The sequence below is a fragment of the Dipodomys spectabilis genome, unplaced genomic scaffold (genome assembly GCF_019054845.1).
Source record: "Dipodomys spectabilis isolate Male_0828 unplaced genomic scaffold, ASM1905484v1 ptg000387l, whole genome shotgun sequence".
Classification (NCBI taxonomy): Eukaryota; Metazoa; Chordata; class Mammalia; order Rodentia; family Heteromyidae; genus Dipodomys; species Dipodomys spectabilis.
Genome location: NW_024871064.1, coordinates 2,446,263 through 2,466,448, shown reverse-complemented (window position 1 = coordinate 2,466,448; position 20,186 = coordinate 2,446,263). Strand labels below are relative to the sequence as shown.

Below are 20,186 nucleotides of genomic sequence, written 5' to 3'. Positions count from 1 at the left end.
CAAGACAAGCGCTCTACCATTGAGCCACCTTCCCAGCCCCATCTGGGAACTATTTCATGTTCTCAAATCCTTACTGTGCATTCCTTTAGTCTACAGTTTTGTCACTACCTCGTTCCCTCACTAGGGAATGTAGTGTCCCAACTCAAACTTGAGTCCTTTATCACACACACACACACACACACACACAGATTTTATCATTCTCAGTTTCACTCCATTTTTGTTATGTATAACATTTTTTTCCATTTTAAACATACAACCTCTGAGGGTTTTTTGTTTTGTTTTGTTTTGCATCTGTGTCTTTATTGATATTGGTGATCAGTACAACTGCTCTGCTCCAAGTATTGTCCATTCCTTCTATTCTAGATAATATTCACTCCAACTTTGAATTCCAAAGTTATCACAGACAGCTTTTATTTTAATAAGCATGCAAGGATTAAAGTAGTGACATTTTAAAAAAAAATGGCCCTGCTTCAGGTAAAGAAAACCATCTCTATGAAGAAGAAACTCAAACACTGGATCAACTATTTTTAAAACAATTGGTCATACTGTGTTTTCCTTTCACTGATAATCCAAGACAGAGTGGTGGTAGCTGAAGTGTGAGTAAATGATGAACTTCTTGATGATGTTATGGAAGAGATAAATAGGTGATCATTTCAATTCCTGGTGTCCACAATCATTTTAATCTGTAGCTGATGCTATATGACCTTCTTATACCTCTATTCTCACATATAGGCTTACTACTTCTGAAAACTGGACCAATCACAATAGGACAGGAAACACAAGGTTCTGGGAAATTTAAGATCCAGGAAAAGAAATGGCACTCACTAGTTATTCTCTCCTTTGTCCTTCCATCTGTTTCTTCTCTATCAAAACCTTACTAGAAATACTGTTTTATAGAAAAGATGATTATTACAAAGGCAATGTGTGAAACTTGTTCTTTCAGATTAGATCTTGTCAATGTAACTGTGATGTCTTGGTAGGACATCACCCACATGCCTCTCGTGCTGTGGAGCAGTGAAATATACTCGGTGGAGCACCAGGAGGCGGTGACCCAAGCTCTCCAGAGACCAGGTTTCCTTTCATGAAGAGGGCACGATTCCATGGCCTCATTTGAAAGAGGCTCTCACCACTCTGCCCTTGATGGGCTGTGGTGGGCGCCAGTTCCCCACCAGGGGTACCGGGGGCTCATTTTCAGCACTGGAAAAGATACTGCGCAGCTTGGCCATCTACAAGGGAAAGGGGCAGATCATTAGCAAAGCTTTTTACCCAGCAGGCACACAATGCAACCAAGTGAGAAGCCAGTGGCTTTCTAAGAAGCACAAGCAAGCTATGAACCCTGCGCCAGTGTCCAGTCCAGAGCAGCTGGCTCTAGTTCATAAATTTTTTTTTCAGTTGTAAAACCTCCCTTCTTTTATTTACTCCAAGATCATCAAGGGCTCTGATCAAATCCTTACTCTCCTGAGTTTCTTCTAAATTTTATTCATTTATTTTTGGTATGGGTAATACACTTTATTTATTTATTTTATTGTCAAGGTGATGCACAGAGGGGTGAGTATGGAGTCCAGTATGGAGTAGACACTTTCTTAAGAAGGTGATGGCAATTTAGCATATTGGTGCATTTATGAGTAAGTTTAATAGTCTTTCATTGTGTAACTTCATGGAGTCAATTATTTTTAAAGAGCAGAAAGAAAGTAGAGTCTACATTTTTTTTTGTCGGTCTTGGGGCTTGAACTCTGGGCCTGGGTGCTGTCCCTCAGCTCTTCAGCTCAAGGCAAGTGCTCTACCACTTGAGCCACATTGCCACTTCTGTTTTTCTGGTGGTTTATTAGAGATAAGAGTGTTATGGACTTTCATGCCCGTTCTAGCTTTGGACCACAATCCTCAGACCTGTCTCCTGAGTAGCTAGGATTATAGATCTGATCTTTTGATTAAAAGAATATCAATGTATATATTTTGGTCCACACTGGAAGAAATCTTTTGTCTTAGGCAAGAAATAGAATGGTGAACTCTTTTTACTATTAGAATAAACCTGCTGCACATTCTAGGATGTTTCACTGTGTTCTCCATGTCCACATCCTCTTTGTTTCTCACAAATAGTTTTTCCTTGAAAGCTTCTTAGTCACCATTGCTAGAACATTCTTTGGGTAAAAAGAAATAGAGAGGCCTGAGAAGAAGGGCAGAGAACTATTAGAAGACAAAACAGAACTGGAATGAGGATCCTATACTTGGTTGCATTCACGGTAAACTACTTGGTCTTTCTGAGTCTCAGTGTATTTATGTGCTAAACTGGAGAAATACAATACTCTTCACTAACATACTAAATCTTTTCTAATTCCATGTACCTTCCCAGGCTTGAGTTTGCTCTCCTATCTCCTAACCATTTCATGTGAACAAAGACTCACATGAGTCTAAACTCAAATACAGTCAGTCATTGTTCATGATTACAATCACTTTTAATTTATCTGGGTACCCTCGGGAAGCCGAGTTTGAGAAAGCTGAACAGGTTGAGTGCAATTAACCAGGGCTAGCTGACATCTCTAGCTGAGCATGTTGGTAAGCGCTTGTTTATCAGCTACCTATTTTCAATTCAGCATCTGTAAATTCCACACCAAGTCAGCAATGCAAGTCCAGGTGCTCTTGGGGATCTGGCTGCTGCTTACCTGGTCAGAGCTCACAGTCATGGGCTCCTTCAGCAGCAGCCACACAATGCATTCCTCGCAGGGTGGAGTGGTGAACGAGCCATGGTAGGTCCAGTAGTCCCGGCAGGCCGGGAACAGGCAGGATGGGTCAAAGTGGGTGAAGGGTGCCTCCTTGCCCTAGAGAACACGGGCACAGAGAGCATGCGTGGGCACATAAACATGGTCCTCCTTGTCCTCTTCCAAAGTCTCACCATTAAGTAAAAAATAAAAAAGAAACCCTTTATTTGTTTATTTATCTATTTTTGGTGGTCCTGGAATTTGAACTCAGGTTCTCACACTTGCTCCAGGCAATCTACCACCTGAGCCACTCCTCCAGCCTTTGATTGTGTTGGTTATTTTCTGAGATACAGTCTGGCTTTATACCCAGACAGGCTTGGAATTCTACTCCCTTCTTCATTGGGATAATAGACATCGACCACGCAGCCAGCCGTTGGTTGAGATGGAATCATATAAACTTTTGTTTTTTCGCCCAGGCTGGCATTGAATCATTATTCCAAGATCTTTACCTCCCAAGTAGCTAGGATTACAGACTTGAGCCGTTCTTAGAAAGTTGTAAATATAAAACAGAATGTTATAATAAGTTTCAGGCCTTTCAGAAACAAAAGGCCAAGGGACAGGAGCCTGGTTTTTAATGCTGTGATTTAATCCAGTACAATCATTGTAATATCGCATGCTTTATTGTTTTTACCCTCAGTAGCACTATAATTCTGTCACTTCATACAAGGGCAAACTCATGTTGGATCTGAAAGGTTCCAATATTATTTCATCTAAGTTGAAGTTTTGATTCTTGATGATCATTAGAAAAAGAAGCTTATATTTTTATTAAATGTTAAACTTAGACTATTTCTTGTAGTGGCTAAATTTAATAGTGGCTAATTAGAATAGTTCCAAAGACAACAAAGATCTATTAGCTAGAAGACTTGCTCTACTGTAGAGTTGTATGGGTCCTCCTGACAAGGATTAACAAGACCAGCTTTAAGGTAGATATGGTGTTACACACCTGCAGTTCCCACACTGAGGAAACTGAGGCAGGAGGACCAAGAGTTGGAGGCAAACCTAGGCTATATAAGGAAAACTCTCAAAAAAAGAAAACAAAACAAAAGACCAGCCTTGTCTGTGATACTGTGCCCCAGTATGGTTGGAAAGAGGAAAAAGCCAACCACTTCCTTTCTCCTTCACCTACTATTTTAACAAAGCCATTATCTGATAGGCTGAGACAATCAAATAAAATGATATGTGTGAAATTATCCTGGAAGTTCTTTACATATACAAACATAATGACATTTAGTTTGATATGTTTGATTAATACAGTCACCAAACTTAATGACTACTTGAAAATGCAAAAGAAAGTTGAAGTCTGCTTTCTATTTGAAAAGGAAAGATGTTTTTCTTTTACCTTTGTTTTAACTTTATCCAGTGCATCAAGAAGAAGCTGGAACTCGCCTTTCTCACGCCCTATCTATAAAGAAAACAGAAATCCAACATCATTTTTTTCCCTTCTCCATAATTTAAGATGGTCTTACAAACTGATTTTGATCTATCTACATGCAACTAGTGTTTATAAATCTGCCAGAATATCTTGCTCCAGGCAAAACATAAGTTTATTTCTCCTCCAAGATTTTAGAGTACATGTTTTCTGGTCTAAACTGGGACTCCAATCCTTTGAAGTACAAAACCACAAAATTACATGTTGATCTAATTCTGTGTCCTTGACCTTCTCTTTAACATCTTTCCACTTTTTTTTTCATAGAGTTAAAGCTAAAATAGACTCACTTATCCAAAACCAAATTCATTCTCTTCTTGTCTTAGGCCTCATCCATCTCCTATGCAAGTGCTAAAATTGACCCAATGTATTCAGAACATAAAACAAATTAGGTCACTCAAAAAGAAAGAAGCCAGATTGTCACTTGTGGCTTAAAATCTGGATTATGTTACCAGTAAATTCATGTGTTAATGACACTAAGTCCTCTTTAAACCAAGGTTGGCTGAACAACACACACATTCCTGGTGCTATCTTAGCCTGGAATCATGTGGATGGTGGCCACCTTAATCTGAGGGGATGTTCAGCCAGGCGCTTGGCCTCACCGAAGTTCTCAGCATGAGCTTTGCTGGTTTCCAGTGCAGTCAAAATGGAGCAGTGGGAAAAGATAATGAGCACACTCCTCCACTGTCCCCATTACCACACTCCCAGGAAGCCTGTTCCTAACATACACACAAACACACACACACACACACACACACACACACACACACACGCACGCGCACGCACACACACATGCACACACACGCACACACACACACTTGTCCTTTAAGCCAGAACAGAGAAAAAAAACTCATGGCCTTTTAAGCATTGATAAGGAACTAAATTTTCAAAGAAAAAAAGTATATAAATGGTTACTTTTCACCTTACCTTCAGAAAAATGCCAACCACAGCAACTCCATCAGGTTGCTTCAAGGCTTCCCCAAAAGTGTTATACTTCGGATTCCAGTGAACCAAATGGAGCTGAAAGCATAAAAGGCAGTTTATAAGGTAAATCCCAGGAATAAGGAATTGGGTTTGAAATGATCCACAATAGAGCTCAAAAATATGTCATCTGAAGGTTATCACTTTACCCTGTCACAGAAGTGGATACATTTCTAAATATTAGCATGCAATACTTGGGGGAAAATGTTAATGTATCTCCCTTTACTCACAGGACTAGATCCTGGTGGCAACCTTATCTTAATTTAGAACATGAACAACAGTTAAAGTTTCCCATATTGAGTTACTTAGAATGGCCAAAGAATAGTTTTTAAGTAGTTACAAAATATCTCATTCTGGATCAACAGAGTGAAATAATTCCATGCAGGAAGGTCAAATTCAAAGCCTTTGCCACATCTGGAAAAAATCTTCTCATCTTTCCTATTTGTGGAGGAAGCTCTTCTCAATGATTATCTTGCCACGGGCTCACTAGCTGGGCTGTAGGGAATGATTACAGTCAAGTACTCTGGGTTGCTTTACATCTAACCAACAATTAAGCATTCAAATGATTCCACTGAAAAGAACGTCCACAAAGTACCTCCAGGTTCCTGTTCCTGTCTCTATGCTGACCAGAACCTGACCTTGAAAAGAGTGAGTTAGGGAAAGAAATGGATCCTCGCTTCTAGGGCAGGGATTCCTACTTACAGGCATGGCTTCATAAAGAGATATGTAGAGAATGGGCCTTCTTCCATTTGTAACTTCCTGCCTTGATACAAGCTACACATGCGCACATGCATATGCACACACACCTTCGCTGAGAGATTAGAACATGAGCATTAATCAGTTAGCAGATGCTATTGCTTTATTCTTGTAAAGGGGCTGTATGGGATATTAGATAAGATGATGAGCTCCGAAACAAAGCTGCATTAAAAAAATGAAATATACCAGGTCTAGCACTCATCAGCTATGTGCCCCTCTGCCTCGGTTGCCTCATCTGCCACCCCTTGTATGGAGTTGCTGAGGGGATCAAGTGAATTAAAACATGTAGGCATTTAATAAGTGTTAGCTGTTCTTATAAGTCTGGGTTCTCTTTCAGGACCCCAGCCTTTTTGTTATGTCAACAACTATCTAATTTCTTAACATAAGGTTGGAAATGCGTATGCATGATGTTACCCAGCAGCATTCCATACTTTGTCATCTAGTCTGGCATGTTTGGCAGATTCTCATTTATGCTGTAATTTTCCAATATCAGTCTTGAAGCAAAAGCAGCACATGTTATTTTCTTGCTATGGATATTGTTCCTAATTTGTCAGTTTTCACTGGGCAAGACCTAGAATCGATTAGGGCAGTTTCTCCTACCTCTGCTGCATACTTTACTCCGTCCACTGTGTGCTCAGAGCCATGATCATCTGAGGAGCCCCAGTGAAGATGAAACTGGCGAAGTCTGTATGGTCCCGAGAGAGGACCACCTCGCAGCACTACAAGTCAGATAAGAGGGTCAACAGTGAGTTCACATAGCTTTTACAGAGCCCTGTGCTACCCAAGTGCTTTTAAAGAATAAACTTGAGTGGGACAAGTAGTTTGTCTGGCACATAGAGTCATTCCCAAGCACTCCTTCTCACAATAGAAAGTCTTGTCTAACACTTGTAAAATTAAAATTGTGAGGTTAGGGGCTGGGAAGGTGCTTAGTGGTAGAGCACTTGCCTTGCATGCATGAGGCCCTGGATTTGATTCCTTAGCACCACATAAGCAAAAAGGGCTGGAAGTGGCGCTGTGGCTCAAGTGGTAGAGCACTAGCCTTGAGCTGAAGAGCTGAGGGGCAGCGCCCAGGCCCAGAGTTCAGGCCCCATGACTGAATAAATAAATAAATAAATAAATTGAGAGATAAGCAGGGTGCATATGGCCAAAGACCAGGTCAGTAATGGTATGTGGTGGGCAGATCTGGGCAGTTGAGCCAGACTAGATTGATTGAGACTCCATTCGTGGCTCCATCTTTGATAGTTGTGTGATCTCAAGCAAGTTGCTAAACTTTTCTGAACCCATTTTTGCATCTCTAAGAAGGTGATAATAATTCCACACTTTCAGAGCTGCTGTGAAGATTAACTAAGATTACATACCTTAGCAAGTTTACCAAGCCGGCATAGTAAACACTGTGCAAAAGGAAATTCCTTTGCCTGTCTTGCTGTGATTACACTTTTCTTAAGATGACAGAAAAGAACTTTCATCCACATCTAACTTACATGGTGTCTCTCAAATAATTAGAAATGGAAAAACTCAGAAAATTTCCTGGAAATTAACCAATGTAGACTGCTGGTAAACTTGATAATTCTTGGTAACATGAACCTGGCTCCCTGCATAGACATTTCAAACTGTCACTTAATTTGGTCTCAATTCATCTAGCCTAAGGGAGTCATTTGAAGCCGCAGATAACTTCTAGAAATATTGAAGAGGTGGGAACCGGTGGCTCACACCTATAATCCTAGCTACTTAGGAGGCTGAGATCTGAGGATTGTGGTTCAAAGCCAGCCCGGGCAGGAAAGTCCATGAGACTCTTATCTCCAATAAACTACTAGAAAACCAGAAGTGGCACTGTGGCTCAAGCGGTAGAGCACTTGCCTTGAACTGAAGAGTGCAGGGACAGCGCCCAAGCCCAGAGTTCAAGCCCCATGACCAACCAAGAAAAAAAAAGAAATATTGAAGACTGTGTAGGAGCCCTAATATCAAAATTTAGCAATAAAAACTAGGCCAAAATGACAATCAAAGGGTAGCAGGGGACCATGATCAGTTCTAAAGTAATAATGCTAGACCTGTAGGAGCTTGGTCATAAGGGAGAAAGTGGTTTGATTTGTACTTTTCTAATCTAATCATTTGAATAGTTCTCATCTGAATATTGGAGTCCAATTTATTGGAATAAACCATGAAACACTAATATTTGACTTTTTTGCTTACAAAAATGGTGTTTTCATGTGATGCAACCTAATAACTGCTTCCTAATGTTGTTTTCTCTTCAAAATGGAGCTTGATTTCAGTGGTAAAGGGGGTAGGGGAAAGACAGCAACATGAAATTACTAAGAAGATGCAATCTTCTTATTCTTTGCTTGGAGCCCTCTAATAGGAAGGAAATATGACTTTATCATTCTTGGTTAGAGTACCACTAAAACTTTCCTTTATATACTATGTCAACAGGAGTAATTTCAACTTTGTTAAAAATATGGTTTTCAGAAACAGTTATTGTGCAGTTACATCAAATTATTAAAGGAAGATTATAAACTCACAGTGGAATAAAGCATTGTTAATCACCTTTATTGATTTCACTGATTTCTTAGCATATGTTGAACTTTTTAAATCATGTGACTTTTCCAGTTTCCTATCCACAAGTACTACCAAGAAGTAGAGGCTTTAGAAACTCTCATCAGAAGAGATTATTCAGATGAAGCCCATGAAAACACTGAACCAAGTCATCATGACCCAAACAACGGCCTATTCTCTCCCCTGGATTGGCTTCCTCCCAGGTACTGGGATGCAGGAGGAGAGGGGGGAGAGGGCCTATTTGATTTCTTGCTTTGTAGAATGGAATCTGAGGGACTTTCCAGTAGAGCCTTTCTTTCCAGACCATGGTCAAGAAGCACCACAACTCTCAGCTACAAGCCAGGAGTGTCTAAAGAATGCTAATGTAGATGATCATTGCCACCACTGTCCATTTCAGGAGTGCGTTACCAATGTGTAGTTTGGGCCTGGGGCCATTTGCAGCAACCAAGTGATGAAAGTTAGCATGCAAAACATTCCTCTTCAATGCATATAGTTCCTTAACTAAAAGCCCATTTGAGTGTCATCTCCATTTTCAAGGATGAAGCACTCCCTCTGCCCACTGATTTTATGCCTTTGTCATAAACTGTTTTGCCAATACAAACCTTGGAAGTGTCCGTGTACCTCTACCTAAGTACTGTACTTACTTGACCTATCGTAGGTATCATCAAACACCACTCTGCATGTCTTCCCATTGTTCAGGATGGTCTTGGCAGAGCCAGGATCATAAGATGCTGACCACGGCTGCAGAGAAGGGTCATGCTTGATGTCTTTAGTATGCAGCTCGATGGGTGACTGGTTGTCTCCCTTGGCAATGGGGTAAAGTTCATGCCAGTGGTCAGGACCTAGAAAGAGAGTTAAGGGGATATACTTAGCAGTACAACTCACGACCCTTTTCTAATTGATTAAACCAGCAAAATACACAGAGGTCAGACAGTGATTATGAAAGGGTTTAGGGTTCAGATTGGGCAATACAAGGCAGCATTTAAGACCAATGCATCTTTTTTTTTTTCACAGTGCACCCAGAGATTATATTTAACTCCATGTATTCTTCCTGCTGGCTCAGAAATGTGGCCTAAAAGGCTCATTTGGGAAATGGACTTTATTGGCCACAGATGTTTTTGCATTACTTTGTGGCTATCATTTTCAGGGCAACCTGTATTCCCTTTACCATGAGTTTGGTAGAAGCCACAGGCCAGGTAGGGGAGAGGTGATGCAGTTGTCTACCTCACAAACTGAGGTGCAATCAGCCACCTAACTGTCTTCCATCTCAGGTGAGGCGAGGTTTCTAAAGCCAGTTCCTGAGCTTCCCTGAGCTTCCTGCAAGGAAAATACTAAGAATCTAGGAGTGGGGACCAAGTGTCAGCACCTGAAAAGCTCAGTGGATATTAATTCTGACCCACTCCGACGCCGCCGGGTACTCCCTGGAGTATCCCCCTTTCTGAGCAATCTCAGGGCCCCTCCAGCAGTGTCCGGGACCCAGGCCTCCGTGCCTGCCGCACTCACCATTGTGGCTGGCGTACCCCCACTCTTTGGCCATGCTGTTTTTCTCTGCGGGCGCTGGACGGCTCCGGTCTCCTCTCTCCGGCGTCCTGCAGAGTCCCTGCGAAGACTTCGCTTTTTATACGAGTCTCCAGCGCACGGCATGGCCTTATTAGGTTAGAGAGGGTGGGGCAGGGGGCCTAAACTGCACGGGATGGGGGGGGGGGCAGAGTGGGGAAAGCCAATGAATTACAAGAGCTGGACAGCTGTCGAGGTGAGGGGTGGCGTGGCAGAGGGCCACCCCCCCCCCCAACTTCTCCCCCGGAACCCTGGCTCCAACCCTGCATCTCTCCCTCCCTCCCTGCTAACGCCAGAGGGCTTTCCAGCAGTGCGAGGTGCTGGCTGGCGCGAGCTGCTGGCTACTTCTCTCCCTGCCTTCCTCCCTCTCTCTGTGCTTTCCCTGCATCCACATTCTGGGGGGTCCCCGGGGAGACTGAGCGGGGATGCAATGCTGTAGCTGGGTGTAGCCACCCACTGAAATGTGCAGCTCGCAATCCTGACAGCTTCGTTTAGAAATTGATTTTACCACCGCTGGTCTGTGCGCGCTCTGATGAGTTTATTTCTCCGCAGCGATCCGGTTCCTCGGGCTGGAGAGAACACATCGGGATGACCCCTGCTCTGTCCTCTTTGGGGGGAAAAAAGCCCTTAGAAAATCCTAGGGGCAAAGGATGGGAAGAAAACGTCTGGGAAGGCAGGCTGTCCAGCTCCGCGATCCTCCACAGAGCGGCCTCGCTGGGCATCCGCCCGTGCAGGCGTCGCCAGCCAGGCGGGGACCTCGTCCTGCGAGATGCCTGGGGCTGGCTCGAAATCTGGACGATTTCTGCACCCCGTTGCACACGGAGCAGCTCGCTGGGCTAGCTTAGTCTTGCTCCAGGTACCCGGGGGCAGTGGAAGGCCACAAGATAAGTGACAATGCCCCAAACGTAAGGCTTCACTCTCCAAACGAGTGAACTAGAAGGAGAGACTGGGAAAGATGAAAGAGGAATACGTTTACAAACTCATTTTAGAAAGTTTTCTCCCCTCCCCAATGGTTTCATAACACAAATCCAACATGTGCAAATCTAGCATGTGCACGACAAAAGTACAGTTTAAACTAACTGCTAAGACAACAAGGGAGGAGATATTCACAACTCCGAGAGCAATTCGAAAATTTGTGGTTAGTCCAGAATAGGTTTTTTAGAGACAAGAAAGATAAAACGAATCTCAGTGTTGTCTTGAATATGCCTTCTATAGATGACACTTTCTTACTTATGTCTACCTTTGTGTGTAACCTTTAAATTTATTTTGCGTTTGGCTATTATAAAACCTACCACGGCAAAGATAGCTCATCCCTCAGGCATGTGCAATGACTGACCACACTCATAACCTGGACGCCAGGAGAGCCACTCCCGTCATTCCCTGGGGTATTTTTGTGACCAGGGATTATTTGACCCACACAATAGCAACGTGGAATCAGGAACCAAGGCAGTCGGGGAAAATGCAAGCGAACACAGTAAAGCTAGTGCCCTTAAGGTCCTTAGTTCAAACTTGCCAACTGTGTGATCAGAAAGTCTGCAGTGTTTAGGTGTTTCTGCCCATAGAATGTACTGGGATGCAGTGTGCTACACTGTCTAGAGCGAAATGTTTTCTACTTCTATTACCTGTGCAACTAAGTGGTATGAGTAAGCTATATCCAATTCCAATACAAAAGTTGGTTGCAAGAACTGAATGTGTGCATATGCAAGTTTCAAGTAGGTTAATGTTAAAACGTTAAATTTAAAAAATATTCAATAATAACATTTAGATACATTTTATCAGTGATTTAGCATTTTATTCTACAAAGATACCTTGTAGTATTACTAACTCAAATCTTCTCTAAATTTATCACATTTGGTGTTTCTGTTGCATCAATAGAAACGTTCTTCTCTTTCACTACTGAGACCAACACATAACTTCGGATGTAAAGTAACTGCATAATTATGTACTATGGTTGCATAACTTTCTATTTTTATTTCTATTTTAATTAAAAATTAAAACTTTTAATATATCTATTTAACTGTCGTACATGTCAATAGTGTTGCCCTTCCTCTCTACAGTTTTCCTTAAAGCTCAACTAACCATACTTTAAAGGAAAATGATAGGCCCTGAATTAGTCACCAGTGACAGCTGGGTCATTTGAATCAGATCTTAAATTTTGGCCCTGCTCATAATAAAGTTTCAGGAAGACAGCCAGAGTTTTTGTTTCAACCTGAATGTGTGGGACTGAGCTAATCATGATGCGTGAAGTCCTCCTTATCTACGCAGTAAGACTTGATCTTCAGGGCCCATAAATACAAAATACTATTTTCTTTCTTGCCTTTTATTAGCATATATCAGCTGCACAAATGAGCACAACTAATGTCTACAATGTACCCTCAATCAAATTTACCTTCTCTACCATTTACCTTCATTTCCCCCTTCTTTTTTTTTTTTTTTTTTTGGGTCCGGTCGTGGGGCCTGAACTCTGGGCCTGGGCGCTGTCCCTCAGCTCTTCAGCTCAAGGCTAGCGCTTTAGCGCTTGAGCCACAGCGCCACTTCCGGCTTTTTTTCTTTTTGCTTATGTGGTGCTTGAGGAATCGAACCCAGGGCCTCAGGCATGCAAGGCAAGCGCTCTACCACTGAGCCACCTTCCCAGCCCCGATTTCTTCCCTTCTTAAAATAATTTCAACATGTTCAATTGTTCCATTTTCATATATATCTATAAGGCACTTCAAATATATTCATCTTCCTTCACCCTGCCCTTTGTCCTTCACCCTCAAATGGAACCTGTTTTATATTTCTGTCATTCATTTAAGGACAATATTCCAGATATGCGAAGAATATGTAAGGTGCAACGTTTTCAGTCTGATTTATTTTGATTAATTTATCTCTAGTTCTACCAGTTTTTTAGCAAACAATATATTTTTATTTTTTTATTTCTGGCCAGACAATACTTCACTTGTGTGTGTGTGTGTGTGTGTGTGTGTGCGCACGCGCGTGCGCGCACACACGTGCACATGGGCTGATTCTATATTTTGGCTGTTGTGAGCAGTGCTTCTACAAACATGGTTGTACAGGCATCTTGGCTGTATGCCAACTTACATTCCTTCAGAAATATGCCCAGGAGTGGTACAGAAGGATCAAATGATGGTTCTATCTAGTTTTTTTTGTTTGTTTGTTTTTTGTTTTTGTTTTTGTTTTTTGCATCTGAGTGTCTCTTTATTGAGGAGAATTAACTTTTTTTTTTTTTTGGGTCGGGTCGTGGGGCCTAAACTCTGGGTCTGGGTGCTGTCCCTCAGCTCTTCTGCTCAAGGCTAGTGCTCTACCACTTGAGCCACAGCGCCACTTCCAGCTTTTTTCTTTTTGCTTATGTGGTGCTGAGGAATCAAACCCAGGGCCTCAGGCATGCAAGGCAAGCGCTCTACCACTGAGACACCTTCCCAGCCCCAAATTAACATTTTTATACAGTGTGTGATTGTGACATAGATTCTTTGTTTATTTAAGCACATAATCAATTTTTTAAAAAAGCAAAGCATTAATGGGTTACATGAAAATTGATGACTATCCCACCAACTGTTTGAGCTAAGTGGTGTGAAACAAGTCTAGCATATTGTTTAATACAATGCATTAGATTTTATGCAAAGATTAGGTAGATCTATGGTGTTATTATCAAAATAATTATGGTGTTAATTACCAAAATAACAACAAGATAGTTTAAAATAACAATTAGAAATTTATGTGAACAAATATTGGGATTAAAATCATAGGAAACGGAGAATGCCTGACTCAACCTGAAAGTGGTTTTTAGGATGGTTTCAAAGGGACTTGAAAATATATGGAAAAAATAAAAAGAGTACAGTAAAAGTACAGCCCTGTCTTAGGTTTGTTAATTATTAAACATAAAAAGGCTGAATAGATGATGCATTGTATTAAACAATATGCTAGACTTGTTTCTATCTAGTTTTTTAAAATATAATTTTATTGTTATTATTACAGCATTGTACAGATGGAATATCATTTCATGAGCAGGCAATGAATACACTTCTTTTTGGACAATGTCTCTATCTAGTTTTTTTATTTTATTGTCAAGGCAATGTACAGAGGGGTTGCAGTTACATAAGTAAGGTAGTGAGTACATTTCTTGTCTAACTTGTTACCCCTCCCTCATTTTTCTCCCTCTTTCCCTTCCCATAATCCCCTCTCCAAGTTGTACAGATCATTTCCAACATATCCTATCTGGTGTTTTATGAACCCCCATACTGATTTCTATCATGGCTGAACTACTGCATCCCTACCTTCTACATTCTTTCCAGCATTTTAAAAAATGTTTCCTCTTGATAATAGTCATTCTGCTAGGAGTAAGATGGAATCTGAAGGATGTTTTTATTTTCATTTCTCTTTTTTTAATTTTCATATCTCTTATAACTAGAGATGTTGAATATTTTTTTCATATACTTATTAGCCATTTGTACTTCTTCTCCTGGTAATTGTGTGCTTAATTTATTTCCCCAGTTTTTAGTTGGATAAATTATTCTTCTGGAGATTTTTATATATTCTGGATGTTAATCTTTTATTTTATATTAATCCTTTATCTGGATATTAATCCTTTATTTGGGCAAGGTTTTCTCCTGTTCTGTTAGTTTCCATTTTATTCTGTAATTCTTTCCCTTTGCAAGACAAGGATGCATGCTCTCCCCATTTCTAAACAATATGGGACTAGAATTCTTAGCAAGAGCAATAAGACAAGGAAAAGAAATAGATGGGATATGAATAGAAAAAAAGAAGTCAAAATTTCTCTTATTTGTAGAGGATATGATCTTATACTTAAAAGGACCCAAAAGGGGCTGGGAATGTGGCTCAGTGGTAGAGCACTTGCCTTGAATGCATGAGGTCCTGGGTTAGATTCCTCAGCACCACATAAGTAAGGAGGAAAAAAGATGGAAGTGGCTCTGTGGCTCAAGTGGTAGAGCGCTAGCTTTGAGGTGAAGAGCTGAGGGACAGCGCCCAGGCCCAGAGTTCAGGCCCCACCACTGGACCCCCCCCCAAAAGGACCCAAAAAACCCGCTGTAAAATTCTTAGATCTGCAAAACACTTTTGACAAAGTAGGATACAAAAATCAACATTAAAATTCAGTAAATTTCCTGTGCACCAATTATGAACAGGTTAATAAAGAAATGAGGAAAATAAGCCTAATCACAATAGCTGCAAAAAAAATTGAATGCCCAGGGGAAAGATATTAAAAGAAAGAAATAGACGAAGGTATTAGATGATGAAAAGATCATTTGTGCTCTTGGATTAGCAGAATTAGTATTGTGAAAATTACCATCTACCCAAAGCAATCTCCAGATTCAAAACAATCCCCATCAAAATTCTAATATTTCTCACAGAAGCAGAAAAATGGGTCCTAAAGTTCATTTGGCAGCACAAAAGACTTTTAGTAGCCAAAGCAATCATGAGGAAATAGAGTGATGTAGGAGACATCGCAAAAACATCAGAGCAACAAAAGCAGCATGGTTATAGTACTGGCATGAAGCCAGGGATGTAAGTCGATGGGATTAGAATAGAAGCTCCAGAAATAAACTCACATGATTAAAAGAGTGAAACTAGACCCCTATTTCTCACCTGGTCCAAAAGCAAATCCCCAATGGCTCATATACATGCATTTAAAATCAGAAACTTTGAAACTGCTAGAGGAAAAAATAATACCATGAGATAGAGGCATAGATAATGCTTTCTGAACAGAACCCCAATTATTCAGACAATAAAGACAAGAATTGTGCAATGGAATTGCTTCAAATTTAAAAGATTCCTCCTTACAAGCAAAGGAAAAAAAATCTCAAAGTATTTTATTCTGAATACAAATTACTCTTTAAAAGTAGAGTCATCGCAGGAAAAATCCACTCCACTAAACTTTATGATAGCTACATGAATGACCAAGCCTAGTTTTCAATAGCATAATGATGGTATTGTTTATAGAATTAACAATTAGGGCTTTGTTTTAAATTTCAGAAGTATTTATGAGGCTATTTGCCTAAATTTTCCTTGGCCTAAGCATCTCCTGGGAGAAATGGAGTGACTAGTGCCTGCCTTACAGGGTTCTTGTGAGGGTTAATGAGATAATGCACAAGACAATTAACACAGCTTAGGCCAGTGGACTAGCACTCAGCAAAGTCAGTGCGTTCTCTGGCCTTGCTTATTGCATTTAATTTCTCTTTGGGCAGTCACTTACCCTAAGTAATCCTTGTTCCTTGTTGGCTATAAACAGTGCCTTCCATGCTTGTTGCAAAGTATGAGCGCTAACCTGCAGACACCACTTAGATACAGAACACACCCTGCTTGTATGAAGTAAACATGAATATCCGCAGCATTCACTTTTCTTTCAACTGTTCTTAGCTGCTTCACTTAATCACCTACTCGCCTTTCTCACTGTGGAGTTAAAGGAAACCTTCTAAATTGTATGTGACCAGTTATGCACAAACTAAACAAATCTCACATGGTAACTGACATGGCACTTGGATAAGACCTAAAATTCATATAATTCCTACAAAGACTTAAAACTTCCTAGGCATGTTATTTGATCAACAAGTTTTTCCAGGTGAAATTGAAAAGTCTGTTGAATGGCCTTCAGGGGTTGCAGAATCCAGCCTTACTTTTCAACCTTATCCCGGGTTCATTCACCCTTTGTTTTAGCTAAGAGCATCCTCACCATGTGCTCGCCATTTTATTCTTCTCCCCTCTGTGATTTGTCAGTTTTCCCTTTGTTTCAGATGTCTTTCTTTCTTCTGTTAGCTGGCAAATTTAATAAACTTAAATCAGTTATGTCAGCAATGGTGACTGGTGATATAATATCTCACACTGAGAAGTTATCATCTTTAAGATCAGTTCTCCATTAACTATACTTTCTTTTCCCTGCTGCCATCCTAATTAAAGGTCATGCCACTGTGGGAGATGTTTTGTCTCCTACTCGGAGAAAGGGAATGTTTCCACTGGGATGTAAATTATTTTGCTCACTGGGAAAAAAATGTACACTAACCGCACTTCTTTTAGGAGCTAAGGAAATCTACTTCTGGCTCTGCTAGAAAGCATTGTAGCCAATTAGCTAACTTCTCGGCGTAATTGTAACTGCCTTGGACATGTCACATGATTTTTCACATTTTCACATGTACAACCTTGTGAAAACTAACATTTTGCATTTGTCATTACTCTCATTTCATGAGTTTAATTGGATAAATATTGAAGAAAGAAATACAATGAATGGTTTATTATTTATTTTGTTATTGTAAATGTGATGACAGAGGGGTTATAGCTACGTAGGTCAGGCAATGAGTGCATTTCTTTTTGGACAATGTCACCCCTTTCTCGCTCTCTTCCACATTTTCCCTCCCATCCCCATCTACAAGTTGTATAGCTCATAGAACCACTGCTGCATTTGTTCACCCTTTGTCCCTCCATCCCCATTTCTCTCCTTACCTTCCCAAAGACAGATAAATGAGACAAAAAAAAACACCAGAAAACAAAAACAACAACAAAGAAAAAATTTTGTTTCCATTTCCTGGAGTTCATTTTGATAAATAAAATAAACTTTATGTGATCAGAGGCACATAAGCATTGGGCCTATATGTTCCTCCCATAAGAGAATCCTTCTTTGGTCTCACTTCGTGTGAATTCCTACAGATTTATACTATTTATCCTGACCCAGTCAAAAGATTATTTTTTTAATTGTAAATACCATGCTGCAGGTTACAACCTGGTAAGCCTAAAATGATGGCATCTATCTTGGCCCATTCTGTGTTGTGATAACATAAAACCTTAAAAAAAAACATTGTAGGGCAAAGAAAGTCATAGATGTTGGGGTTTTAGAGCAGGATACTGGCCTAAGCTTGAATCTAGTGATGACTTCTTGGAGGAGGACATCACAATGATGGGAGACACTGGAGACTGGTGACCAGGGTATGCAGAAGAAGGACAGAGAAGAGAAGACAACTCAGTTCTAAGAAACCCAGCTCCACAAGACCTAGCCCATTCCTACCAGACAGCATTTATCTATCAAGGAAGGAAGAAACCCCAGTGCCTTCTGGGAGGCCACAGCTCTTAAAAGTTCCACTATGACGTAAAACCATACTGAGCATTAACTTTCAACACAGGAATATTTAGGATACAAATCATGCCCAAACCACAGCAGTACTTTAAAGACATTGGGAGACATTAAAAAACCGTCTTTCATTACATTCCTAAAACAAATGACCACAAAAGAATCTGCATTCTAAAAAAAAAAAAAAAAAAAGAAGAAGAAGAATCTACATTGTTTGAATTTTTATAGACCCCAAGTAGTATTTTTTTTATTTTCCAAAAGTGACCAGAATTGGTAGGAATCTTTCCATTAAAATAACTTACCACACAGCTATTTTTATCCTTTTTATTCCAAGTAAATAGTGAAACATGAACAATATAGTCTTAAAAAGTTGAAGATATTTATAGAATAATATGAATGATTCAATTTTTTCCCCTGTCTTCGGGTTGGGCTCTGTCCCTAAGCTGGTTTTGCTCAAGGTTAGTGCTCTACCCTTGAGCCAAGGTACTACTTCCAACTTTTTCTGAGCAGTTTTTTGGAGATAGGGGTCTCATGAACTTTTCTGCTAGGGCTGGCTTCAAATCACAATCCTCAGAACTCGGCCTCCTGAGTAGCTAGGATTACAGGTGTGAGCCACTGGTGCCCCACTGAGTAACTCAGTACTTTAGGAATAAAATTTATTCCATAGAAAATGTAGCATAATATCTCTATTTGCTCCTTTGATCCAACATAAACTTCTATTTTTCATGCCACTAAGAAAGAAATACTATCAAACCATAACATGATTCTTTTGAAAACTCCTATCAATAGGGTCATAGATACATAATACTTATATAAGACTAAGTTTTTCAGTTGTTGTCTTTAAAAAAGTTATTTAGGCATTTCTGATTTTGTCTGTATATGACTAACATTTTGTCATTATAAAGACAAAATAAAACAAAAAAATAACCTGCATCTAGGCTTCTAAGTTTGTCTTTATTTTAGTCAATTTCATTCTCCCAAGTTTATAATATTTAAAAAATTAACTACTCTTATATATTCTTATGTTATGGTCAACTGCATTATTACAATTTTGTATTGTTATATGGTTTGATTTGATACTTAAATATCCCTAAGTGAAGTCCCTAAGTGAAATTTTCTCAAACCAGAGATTCGTTTGCTAGCAAGTATCAGTAGGAAAAAAAAAGGCAGAACAAAATTGTGGTATAGATTATGGTAGGTTTCCTAGTCATAGAGGTAATTATAACATATGCTCAATTGTATGTAATATATAATTAAGAAAGAAAATTCCCATCTGAGAGTGAATAACTATTAGAGTTCACTTTCTGTGTGCTATAGCACATAACCATATATGTTGTTTTAACAAAAGAATATTTAAAACAAAAATTTTAATCTATCTTTTCTGACATATCAATTTGACATTTTCTCCTTAGAAAACTGAGGCAGTTTTCCCCATAACTTTTTGGGGAGTGATTTTTTTTGGGGGGGAGTGATATTAAAACAATTTTAAATTATTGTTTATTTTATTGAAAAATGTACAGAGGGGTTACAGTTAAATGAGTGAAGTAATGAATATATTTCTTGTCTAACATTGTTATCCACTCCTTTGTTTTTCTCTCACTATCCCTTCCCTCTCACACTCTTCCCCCCACCCCCAAAGTTGTAAAGTTCATTTCTGACATAGTATCGTCTGAGAATTATCATCTTTTGTCCTTGTTTCAGCAATTTGTTAATCCCCTTCTCTTCCCCAAATCAGATAAATGTATATACAAGATGCAGGATGCCAGAATCAAAGACAGTAATTGCTGTGGATAAACCAATGGAAGAAGAAAAATTAAATAAAATAAAAAGAAATAACTAGATACAGTATATTGGCGACAACCAAAAAATGATATGTTGTTTCCATGTCTTGGAGTTCCTTTCAATTAGCAACATTTTTATGGTCATATGTACATAGCTATTGAGCTACTATGATTCTGTGTCAGGACTATCCTAGATATATATTAATTATTACAAATAAGGGAAACCATGAAACCTATGTTTCTTTGGGTCTGCTTACTTCACTTAATATGATTTTTTCCAAGTCTTTTCATTTCCTTGCTAAAGGGAA

The 20,186-nt window shown here is 39.7% G+C and overlaps 1 protein-coding gene across 1 annotated transcript; it reads right to left on the bottom strand.

Annotated features, from left to right (window-relative positions):
• Nucleotides 1–380: 380 nt before the first annotated feature.
• On the bottom strand, nt 381–10,148 carry Ca3 (carbonic anhydrase 3). The gene is made up of 7 exons (XM_042667296.1): nt 9,973–10,148; nt 9,114–9,311; nt 6,520–6,638; nt 5,110–5,202; nt 4,096–4,158; nt 2,661–2,816; nt 381–1,226 (listed from the first exon to the last, which is right to left on the bottom strand). The coding sequence occupies exons 1-7, from the start codon at nt 10,004–10,006 to the stop codon at nt 1,107–1,109; spliced, it is 783 nt and encodes a 260-aa protein (XP_042523230.1). The 5' UTR covers nt 10,007–10,148; the 3' UTR covers nt 381–1,106.
• Nucleotides 10,149–20,186: the final 10,038 nt, after the last annotated feature.